Source organism: Natrix helvetica, assembly GCF_964273705.1.
Source record: "Natrix helvetica genome assembly, chromosome: 2".
Lineage (NCBI taxonomy): Eukaryota > Metazoa > Chordata > Lepidosauria > Squamata > Natricidae > Natrix > Natrix helvetica.
The window spans coordinates 167,665,126-167,677,474 of NC_138552.1; the positions used below are offsets into that span (position 1 = coordinate 167,665,126).

Here is a 12,349-nt window from a genome sequence, read left to right on the forward strand (position 1 = left end):
TAGAAAAGGAATTGTGTTCCTTTTTTTCATTTTTGGGAATATGGTATCATTAGCAAACATAAGACATGATCTTCACATTGTCCTACCACCAATAATTATAGACTAGTGGCAGGGGCAGGAAAGCATGCCAAAATGAATGTATGGTGTAGCAGCGGTCACCAACTGGTGGTCGATGGACCACTAGTAGTCCACGAGAAAATTTTGGTGGTCTGCAGAAAAATTTTTTGCATTTTTTATATTGCACTAAATATTATTTATCTTTTTAAAAAATCCATATTAATTGTCTACGGGGTTTAAAATTATGAATTTAGTGGCCCCTGAGGTCTGAAAAGTTGGTGACACCTGCTACATAGTATGTAAATTTTGGTTCAATTTTACAGTACTCAAAAACTTAGGCTTGTTGGCTTTACTCAATTCTCTCATAAGCATACCTCCTTTTTTTAAAAAAAACAACTTTTTTCTGTTTCAGTAAAGCCTGGATGTAAGAGACCGATTGGGGGAAAGTATATCCATTAAGTTGGAATATCTGTTAAATCCGAATTTATGCATAGACTTAATTTACATCATTTGCATAAACATCTAAATGATGTAAATTAATATAAAAACTGTCAGCTACATAATGATATAAATTGATATAAATGACAAACACAGACTGCCAATTGCTTCAGAAACAGTGGTCTGGTCCTTTGAGATTAAAATCCAAATAAAATGTCCTTGGAATCTAAAATCCATTAAGTAGAGGTCCAGAAGATCATAGTTTTCCTGTGTGACAGAATTGGACAAATACGGCTAATTTCACCACAGTTTATCAGAGAAAACTGTTACAAATGTGGAAGTTTTGTTTTATTCCCAGTAACTCTTCATTATAGAACATGTTTGTCTATGTATCTTAACATTTAAACATTTGCCATTAGTGCATGTTAAATAAACCTAGATAAAAAATTCTGAACCTTAACAACTTGAAGGTGTGTGAACAAAATGCTGGCAAGGAGAATTTTGGAAACAGGTTCACACTTTTTAAAGTTGTCAAGGATAAGATTCAATGGCTGAGACGGTGGGTTTCAAATTTTTTTAGAACCTCTTCTGTAGGTGTGGCCTGCTTTGTGGGAGTGGCTTGCCGGCCATGTGACTGGGTGGGCATGGCCAACTTGTAAAATGTTGTGAAACTCACTCAACAATGCTCTTGCTTAGTAACCAAAATGTTGGCTCAGAAACTTGGCATTTTAAGCACGCAAGTCTTAAAGCTGTCAAGTTACAAGACCCTTACACCCCTAACCCTTTAGAAAAAAAAACAGGGGTGTTCAAACTTGAGACTTGTGGACTTCAACTCCCAAAATTCCTCCTCTCGCTCTTCATCTTGATGATACGTGGACGGGCAGGGGGGAGGGAGCTGAAACTGGTTCTAAACGGCACTGTAGATTTGTGGAACCTCTTCTTTAGAAGAGGTTAGAACTGGCAGGAACCCACCCCTGGGCTGAGAGTATTATTTTCATGAATCGAAAATTAGGAGATAGAATTGTTATTTATCCTTCGTATAAATAGTTTCTGGATAGGCTCCTAACCAGTACTACAGATTCAAATTATTTTTAAATGTATAGGTTACCTTTCAATAATAACTAAACTTATTACTGAAACACATACAGAAACAAATTAGAAAACCAGAAGTTGTAAATTTAACCTCATCTCAAACTAGGAAAAATCAGTGTTGGAATGATATTGGAATAGACATTAGAATAACTAAAAGGTCTCTTGGAGCATCTATTAAGTGCTGTGAGCGATAGATACATTGCCTAGTCCCCTCAGTGGAGCAGCTGTGTTGTTAACTAAGTTAAATTTCCAAACAGGCATTGCAGTAGTGATCTGCATAGTATCTCATATCTGTTTGAGGACTGCAGCTTAGAGAATAAATTTTGGAAAGCATGTATTGCACTATTTTTTAACTGACCTTGGAATAAAAGCATAATATTTTGTGTTTAATGAATCAGTTGAATCAGTTTAAATCTTATCATATATCTAATTTATGTAGCTCCCCACCCCCCATGTCACAAGCAAGTAACTAGGTGGGATACAAATTCAGGTTTTTTTTCTGTGTATCTTTTCTTGCAGTTCTACCTGTATTGAGAATAGCTTAGGTTTTGCTTGTTCTTAAATCTCTTGATAGAAAGTACATTTACTATCCCTTTTAACAGCTGGTTTTATTTTAATGAATTAAAATATAAAATGTAACCATATTGGATCACAATGGCCAGTAGATGAGTTTTATAAATTCCTGTAGTTTATCTAAGAGAAAAAGGAGAGTATAACTCATTCATACTTAGAATCACTACTGGAGATGATACTTGAAATGTATTATTAAAAATGCAAGTGCGAAAAGATAGTTAAAATAATAAGTAATAATTCATACATTTGGAAAACTAAATATCTTCCTTTCATACGGATCCCATTTGATGTTACAAGGGGATCTCAATGTTAAGATATACATATTTTGGCAGATTATTACAGGAACTACAGTTCCTGTAGTGTAGTATAGAACCCTTGACCTATGGATGCTTATGAGCAAATGCCCCTGTCTTTCTAGGAAAGTGCTGTTTGCCACTGAAGAACTTGTTATTCATGAAGCATATCATGAACTCTTTACTGGTGCATTTGTTTGTAAAATTCTTGAATTAAATAATAACCTTTTCTCTGAATCTGTGTATTTTATTCAGATTCAGAGAAAAGACGATTATTTATTTCAAGACTTTTACAGCTAGAAAGAGGAAAACTTTCACTTGAGCGTGAGTAGTTCAAACTCTGGAGTTCAAAATGGATGTCAGTTTTCATACCCAACCTATTGATTCTTCCAAGGTCTAATTGGAATTTGTTCTCTTTAACCTCATTTATTCCAACTGACTAGGTTTTCTTTTCTTTTCTTTTCTTTTTAACATGGCCAGACTTTTCCATTTATGTACCATCTTTTTCTGAGCACAGGGAGAAAAGAAAGTTGTGTGGCTGTAGAGGGAATTGTTTGTGTTTAGACCAAGAAGCGGTATATGAATGGAATATGTTTGAGTTCAGTCTACTAATGTCAAAGTGTCATGTAGACTCAGCAATTACTGCAGAAAGTAGTTTGCCCTTTAACCTCCCCACTCCTTCTCTCCACTCCAACTCTACCTCTGAAAATCAGTGTTATTGGAGGGTCAACTTAGCTATATGGCTAGGAGTATCAATCGACAAGTTTTGTTTCCATATAACCTTTCCTGGATAGTGGCAATCTAACTATAGTGAAACCACAATGAAAGGTTTTCTGTTATTCCTGGTTGTCCATTTTATTTACACATATGTCACTTTGTGTAAGTCATTTGTGTAATGTTAAAATTCTATAAACTGCCATGAATATTGTAAGGGTAAAGTAAGCTAAAACAATTAATGCAATTTAATTGCTTTATCCAGGTTACCTCGGATGCAACAGACTTTGTTATTTTGAAGGCTGTCGTAGTAGAACTTGCATCCCATGTCTGCTAAGCAGAGGTCCATTAAATTGAGGCTTCACTGTTCTGTAGTTCCTATACTGATATCTCAAATTTTAATTATTATAAAGAACTATATTTGTTAAACAACTTTGTGAATCAGAATGCTTGACACAGTGCCTTCTTCATAATGGGGGAATAAACTTAGATGATCACTAAGTTAATTCACAAAGACCTTGCTATAAGTAATAAAGTATAATATTCACTTATAGTAATTGCAATTTACTCTCTTCTTTTCCCACTGAAATCCACAAGATGACTACTGTTGTATTGACAAATCTATAGTTCACAAACTACATTGTGGCACCCCAGGGCATCTCATGTACAAGGTCACTGTGGGGTTATTAATTACAATTTTGGTCTAAGGGTTTTGTGAAAAACATACTGAGACACTAAGGAAATTAGGGAATCTCTCTAAGTGCCTATGTTCATCCTGGCTTTTCTTGGGTAAATATCATGGAAAAATTATTTAGTTTGTTTTTCTGCTCCCTTTTATAAATCTGCAGTATTTTAATGCATTGGTTTCATCTGTGTTTATGTGTGTAACATATGTGTATGTATAATATATATGCATGTAAAACATGTATTTAACTTTTGTGATGACTCCACAGAAAATGGTATAAAAATACACTTAGCAGATCCAGTAGAAATTAAATAGGCCAAATAGACTATTTTCATCTTTCCATTAATTATGTTTACAACACACTGTCCCAAAATTCTGAAGGTTTGGAAACTAACTCATTAAAAAAACATCTTCCTAAATGTTGCCAAGCTTTTCCACTTTCTGTGAATCCACTGCACATACAGTATATGCTAAGCTTTTGAGCTGATTTAAAATATATATTTTAACGTAGGTACTGCAGGGACACAAGAAAACCTATGCTTTCTTTTGCTATTTGAATAAACTGAGAAGTAACTGGGGCAAAAAAAAAAGTCAACACAGTTGTATTTTTTCAAGCAAACTAGAATTATTAGATCAACTATGTTTTTTGAGACAACTTCCTTCTGGAATTTTCTGGCTGTGATAAGCTTATTTGTAAGTACTGTAAAGTGGATAAATATTCTTCTACCATAGTAGCGTTACTAGAAAGTTACCGAAGAAGTTACTGATTCCTGAAAGCCTACTTTAATATGATACATTCCAGAAGAATTTAGGAGCACTAAGAGGAAAAACTACTTTTATTGCATTTAAATTGTGTGTTCATAATTTGAGAGATGATATTCTGTCTGCCTCTAATGTATTAACTTCCTAAAGATTTTTGCTCTAATACAGAGAGTGATCAAAGAGAGAGAGAGGTTTGACAGAGCCTCTTGGAGATGTCCTACATTCACTCTAAACTTTATTTTATTTATGAATTGTTCCGGACCAACGTTCAATGCCAGAATGTATATATTTGGTGTTGGCCTACATCTAGGATATTGTTGTAGAGCACATTTTGTTTTTTAAGTCTAATGTAGATATTTAGATGGTCCTTCACTCTGAGGTATTTTTTCCAAGAATTTTACTTTCAGACTCAGTGCAGGAAGAAGTATATCCCAAAGGGAAGAAGACTTAAAAAATAAAAGAAGAAACTCACCTTTATAGTGAAAACGTGTGATATGTTATAAATGAATAAATAAATGCATAAATAACAGAGCTGTACTCCTTTGGAACTAAAAGCAAACTTCAAAGCGTAATTGGCAGTATTCGTTTACAGTTTTGTAAATCTATAAACCGTAGATGAATATGTTAAAAATAGTTCAATAGTCCGCTGCAGATTTCATGCTGAGAGAAGAGAGAGAGGAAGAAAATAACATGGATATCTAGAGGGATTTAATTTCATGTTTATCAAATTGAGACTTTATGCTGAGGCTGTTTCTAACTTTGGACTTGAAGGAGGTTGGATTTTAAAGCTATCACAGAAATTTCACTCATCAAAAAAAATTAAAGAAAAATTGCATTATTTTTTAGTCAGCTACCACTTACCGTATTTTTCGAGTATAAGATGCACCTTTTTCCCTCAAAAAAGGGTGAAAATCTGGGTATGTCTTATACACTGAATACAGCATTTTTGGCCTCCCGAAACCCTGGCCCCTTTGCAAAAATGGCCATGCAGAACCTCTAGAAGGCTTTCAGAGAGCTCCTGGGGGCTGGGGAGGGGAGAAATGCGTGAAAAACGGGCTGTTTTTTTCCTCATTTTTGCCCCCTCCCCCAGCCCCAAGGAGCACTCTATAAGCCTCCTAAAGGCTATGCATGCCCTTTTTTTGACAAAAAAACAGGCCTGTTTTTGTGAAAAACAGGCCGTTTTTGGGAGGTTTGTAGAGTACAAAAACTTATTTTAAAAATTAGTCTCTTCAAAATCTTGATGCATCTTATACTCCGGTGTGTCTTATACTCTGAAAAATATGTTATTTTTCAAACTAGTGGTTTATCTCCCTTTTGAGTAGCCTAAATAGACAGCAATAAAATTTCCTGTGTGTTTGGAGTAGGTTGGGTGTCTGTTTTTCGCCACTGCGCATATTGTGATTACAGCTTCCACTCACAAATTGTTTTGAGTCTGTGTAACTTGACCTCAAACTCACAGTATCTTGAGACAGATCTTGCCTCAAGCAGACTATTATTGCATCTGTAAAATACAGATGGGGAATCTTCAGCAACTTCAGCCTAATTTTACAAGCTCTGAATTAAGTGCTACATTCTGTCTCGTTTATTATTTTCCAAGAGACTATGGAAAGATTGCATTTCCACTGTTGTAAATTTGAGTAATAAGGTGTTGGCTTAGTATTCATGTTGGTGGAGCCTAAATACAATTTATGAAGCACTTGGTGATTTCTGCCAACATGCAGGTAGTCCTTGACTTACAACCCTAATGGAACCTGCCCTTCATAAGCCATGACAGTCATAAAGCAGGTCAGCCATGCGACCAATCTGATTTTACAACCTTTTTTGCCATGGTTGCTAAGTGATCCAGTTGTTTGCTATATAGGGAGCTTTTGCCAAAAAAGGAAGTAAATGCTGGTTTTCAACAAAAATGTTAGAAATTGTGGTCACATGACTGCAGGATACTACAAATAGCCACAAGGGTTGCCAAGCATCTGAAATGCGGGTGAGGGGGGGTGGCCATTGGAACTTCAGAACCAGGTCGAACTACTTTCTTGGTGAGAGCGAAGGGTGTCGAGAACTACCTGTACGGTGCCTTTTCTCAGTGTACCTCCATGCTATGTGTATATGCTTCACAATTATCAATCTGAATTAATTTTCTTTTTTAACCCAAAAAATGTAAGATGGTCCTGCTGACTCCTCTGTTACAAATGGAAGCACCATCATGCCTGCCCCAGTTCTGAATGATGATGATCTGGATATATTTGGCCCAATGATCTCTAATCCTTTGCCAGCCGCATCTATACCACCTGCCCAGGTAAGGTGCAAAAACTATTAACTTAACATGGTAGCTGACTTTGGAATTCATAATAAAGGCAACAGAAGGAGAAATTATTTATGTTAGTGTTTGGCACGCTATCAAGGTTACATTGGGACCTAGGGATACAATACAGATTACATGGTTAAAACAGCATATTGCAGTGTCAGTGTCCAAGTAGTCCTCAAGTTACGACAGTAATTGGAAATTCCATTGCTATACAGTGAGATCGTAAAGCGTGAGGTCACATGGCAGCACAACTTAGCAATGATCATCGCAGCTGTCCCCGACACCATCATTAAACAGAATACAACTGGTCATTCGGCAAGGACCCATCCTAATTCATGCCCCAGGCCTTTATTTCAACCCCAGCATTGGATTTTCTGAGTATTACTGTGCAGAGCAGCCAAAGGGGCAGGCATGGAGTGGGATAGATATAGACACATGGGGAGAGTTGTGTGCCTCTCTGGTCATAAGTGTGGGTGAGCTCCCTACTGCGCAAATTTTGATCATGTGACCATGCAGCATCCAAAACTTTAGGAACCAGGTGTAAGGATCATTCTCTCAGTGCTGTCTTTAAATTCAAACAGTTGCTAAATGAATTATTGTTAAATGAAGATACCTGCCTGTTAAGAGCTATTAAAGGTAAAGGTTCCCCTCGCATACAGTATATGATAGTCGTTCCCGATGCTAGGGGGCGGTGCTCATCTTCATTTCAAAGCCAAAGAGCCAGCGCTGTCCAAAGATGTCTCTGTGGTCATGTGGTCAGCATGGCTAAACCCCGAAGGCGCACGGAACGCTGTTACCTTGCTACCAAAGTGGTCCCTATTTTTCTGCTTGTATTTTTACATGCTTTCGAACTGCTAGGCTGGCAGAAGCTGGGACAAGTAACGGGAACTCACTCCATTATGCAACGCTAGGGATTTGAACCGTCGAACTGCTGAACTGCAGACCTTTCGATCGACAAGCTCAGTCTTAGCCACTGAGCTACCATGTCCCTTTTAGAGCTATAATAGCTGCAGCAATTTATAATACCTCCCTCCCTCCACAGCAGCATTAAGGAAAAATTTAATAGCTGATTGGAAAAAAGTTAAGAATGTTTGCCCTTGATACTTCAATCGAGACCCCCCAAAATTAGTGGTTACCAATGAAACACATTATATTTTTATGTTGCATTATAAAATAAATGTAAGGTCAAACATAGCTCCTTATATCAGAAGAAGAACTGGAGATTATTTGAAGAAGTCTTTATTTCACTCATCCTTGGCTAGATTGGAAATAATGAGCTATTAACCTAGGTGCCAATTTATACCTTGCAAATTGAAAAAAAGATGAACATATCATTAAATTGTAATAATTTCTAGTTTTCAAACTATTTGATCTGTTACTTTTTCATCAATCCTGTGCAGGGGGCAATGCAAAATTGATTGTGATTATAATAGGGATGTGTGTCTCTTTTTTTGAAACACACTTAAAAACTTTGAGAGTCCCACCTTTATAAACTATTTGAGACTTTCTTTCCATGAATTTTATTAATTAAGAATAAGTGGCAGTTTACAGAAGCCAATCCAGTTCATTTAATTATATTTGCGAAAAACTGATTCATGGTAAAAATTTTGTTCAGTATTTCAGTTGTAAGAAGTTCCTTTTTTCAAATATTTCTTTAAGTCACTTGAGGAAAAGGATAGAATTGAATTTTCTCTTAATGATAATTTCTTCTGAAAAAGTAAGGCATTGTAAGGTGGATCCCCAAAAGAATTCTAGCAGTGACATGGAAGTAAGTAAGGGACTTTTTAAGAAAGCCACAGAATGTTGATGGAGTATAAACTGACATAAAGATGCCCATGTGATCTTAACCTAGCCAGTTTCCAGATATACACATATAAACAGAAAATATAGCTTTTACATCTTTATTGCAAATAATAGACTTGCTGCATAAAATATGGAACTACTCTTTTTAATATTTTACTATAGCTCTTATGACATGCAAATAACATACAACTTATTGATGCTGGTGTTATTTATGTAGTGTAAATAAATACTAATGTTTGGGAACTTTGCTACTTGCTATATACAGTATCTTTTGGAGTATAAAACGCACCAAAGTATAAGGCACACCTTAGTTTTTAAGGAGGAAAATGGGGGGGAGGGGAATTCTGCCTACCAGGTGGCTACCGTCCTTAGTCTGATCAGCTTCAGCACATAGGTTTGCTGGTTTTGAGCTTGTAACAGCTTCTAAAGCACAGCTGATCGTCGGAGGGAGCAGCATTGAGAAAAGCAAGCAAAGCAGGGAAGATGGCTTCACTTGTTAGCACCTCATCAGGGCTGGAAAAAGGTTTTAAAAAAGCTACATTCGGAGTATAAGACACACTCAAATTTTCAACCTCTTTTAAGGGAAAGGGGAGCGTGTCTTATACTCCAAAAATTATGGTGATTTTTAAGAACAAACTTCTATCTTCCCTAGTTGTTCTTCATCAGTCTTTGACTTTTATTTCCCAGAATGCTTCCACCAACCCAGTGGCTGCCACGTTATCTGCTGCATCTGGAGATCTTGATCTGTTTACTGAACAAACAAAATCGGAAGAGTCGGCAAAGAAACCACTGTCCAAGGATACCATCTTGTCCCTGTATGGCACGGGCACTCTTCCCCAGCCGAATGTCCCAGGTGATTACCTGCCTGATCTACTTCCAGTGTGCATTATTTAAAAGATTACTTACAAAATCTGTGGTTAGGTCTTCTCCCTAGAAAAAGAGATGCTGCTGTAGAAGTGAGTCTGGATTTGCATTTTAAAAGTTATTATGAAACACCCATCTAAAACAAATGCCCAGTTTTGAATACGTATTTGCATGTGTTTAAAGCAACTGAACCACGTATTCCTGAGCATTAAGTGCTCAATAGCCTGGGAAGATGAGGTATTTTATTGTCCTTAACTTTAGTCTCTTTTCCTTAGTGCTGCCTTCATTTCATGTAGATCTTAATTCAGAGACATGCTTAATGGAAATTACAGCCTCCCATCTGGGAAGACTCCTCCAATGAATAGAGACTGATTAAAATTCCTCACTAGCACATTAAAATGAGCCACAGTGGCACAGTGTTTAGAGTGAAGTACTGCAGGCTACCTGCGGATTGCTTGCTGCCGGCTGCCTGCAATTTGGCAGTTCGGATCTCACCAGGCTCAAGGTTGACTCAGCCTTCCATCCTTCCGAGGTCGGGTCCTTCCGAGGACCCAGATTGTTGGGGGCAATATGCCGACTGTAAACCGCTTAGAAAGGGCTGCAAAGCACTGTAAAGCAGTATATAAATCTAAGTGCTATTGCTGTTAAAAGGACATTGCTAGTCACTTGTTGTATTGCTACTGCAATATTTAAATGCTACAATACTATTGCGCTAAATTACTGTTACTATAATAATGTCCACTAGTATAGTTCTGCCATTTAAAAAGTGATTCTGGGATCAAATTCAGGATGTCCTAAGTCAGATGTCAGATATCTAAGTCAGATATACTGCTGCACTTTGATATAATTAATCCCCAAAACTGTGGAGGAAGGGATGGAGAAGAAAAGAGATTTATATATATTTTTAAAAAAGAACATTAAGTAAGCAGCAAACTTTGCATGATAAAAGAACTGTGTGAGTATGTGTAAAAATATTCAGAAACAGAAATGAGCCCTGCACTCTAAAGTCAACTATAACTAGCAGAGTAAAACCTGCAGGGATTCCTTTATCTTCACCTTTTATTCTGAAACAAAAGATGAACAAATAGACAGCTTAACAACAAATAAATGTCAATCAAGAAAATAAAGGAATTAAGAGAGATGACATGACTCTTGAAATAAAAGCTTCTGCCTGTAAAGTAAAATTAATTTAACAATCTGCTGTTTATGGGACATCGGGTGTGGCAGAAAAAAAATCTACATCCAGACATTTCCCTAAAATAGCAGACTAAATTTGTTGTATTAACAATTCACTTAAATGTAGGCTATTTGCATTGCGTTCCCGTCATCTGTATAGTAATGCAAATTACATCACTACACAAATGATGTAAATTAACACGGGCTACATGGAGGATTTGGATTTAATAGACATTTGAGACTTGGGAGTAAATGGACATCCCTCTCCCCCCCCCCCTTTCCTTTTAGGCTAATTGTGTCAAAGGTACTATGTTAGGAAATATTTTCAGCTTTAAAAATATAAATGGTTGGAAATTGTTCTGATTTCATTAGATCAGAAAAACAATGTAACAAGATAGAATTTAGGATAACTTTACAATTGAAGTAAGCAACCTTTGGTTTTTTTTTGCTTTGGTCTAGACCAGGGATCACCAACCTTGGCAACTTTAAGCCTGGTGGACTTCAACTCCCAGAATTCCCCAGCCAGCTGGCCAAGGAATTCTGGGAGTTTAAGTCCACAAGTCTTAAAATTGTCAAGGTTGGAAATCCCTGGTTTGGACCACACACAAGGACACACCAATGGTGGGGACAAGGAAAATAAACCCAAACAGAAGTGGGCCTGCCCCTGTTTTTTCCTGATAAGTTCTTTTCTCACATTACTGTAGGTAGAAATAGTCTGCTTTTGCCAGAACTACTGAACTACTCCCCCCCACCCAAAAAAGTTGAAATTTGATTAAGAATCAATTTCAATTCAGCTAGTATTTTCAATCACTGCTTTAGAAAAACCGTACATAATTAAATATTTCACCATAAAGGTGTTTGAGGGAAGCTGTTCCTTAAAATTCATTAATTGCCCAGTAAATTGATTTTCTCTATCTCAACTGGTATTACCGTATTTTTAGGAGTACAAGATGCACCAAGATTTGGAAGAGGTAAATTTTTTTAAAAAGTGTTTGCACTCTGCAGACCTCCCAAAACTTCTGCATGGCTCATTTTTCGTGAAAAAACAAGCATGTAGAGAGTTTGAGAGGCCTGCAAAGTGCTCCGGTGGGCGGGGGGGGGGGAGCAGAAAATGGCCTGTTTTTCACGAAAACGGTCCTGTCTTTTGGCAAAAAAAGGGGGGCATGCATAGCCTTTAGGAGGCCTGTTTTCCCGCTCGCTTTTGCCCTCCCCAACCCCCAGAAGCACTTTGCAAGCCTCCCAAAGCCTCTGCACATCCATTTTGGTGAAGGGGGCAGGGATTCGGGAAGCCAAAAATGCTGTTTCAGGAAATAAGATGCACCCAGATTTTCACCCTCTTTTGGGGGGGAAAAGATGCGTCTTATACTCCAAAAAATGCAGTAATAAGATGAAGCCAACCTGCTAAAGGGCAGAAATGGCGGCGATTGTGGCTAGTCCATTGGTGTTTCCATTAATTCCCCACTGCCTTGGCTTGAGAATAATGTAGTTGCAAGGCCTTTGCTATCCACAGTTCCATTATCCCTGGTTTCCCAGAAATGTGCTTGGCAAATAAGATGATACCTCATTATCCATGGTCTAATGTACCAGCAG

At 37.3% G+C, this 12,349-nt stretch overlaps 1 protein-coding gene across 3 annotated transcripts in view; it reads left to right on the top strand.

The window, feature by feature from the left end:
- Window positions 1–12,349, top strand: part of SMAP1 (small ArfGAP 1) — a 66,910-nt gene that overhangs the window by 48,829 nt on the left and 5,732 nt on the right. For all 3 annotated transcript variants that reach the window (XM_081941998.1, XM_081942000.1, XM_081941999.1), the window contains 2 exons: window positions 6,774–6,907; window positions 9,407–9,572. In XM_081941998.1, the coding sequence (XP_081798124.1) occupies window positions 6,774–6,907; window positions 9,407–9,572 (300 nt within the window). The remainder of the gene's footprint in view (window positions 1–6,773; window positions 6,908–9,406; window positions 9,573–12,349) is intronic.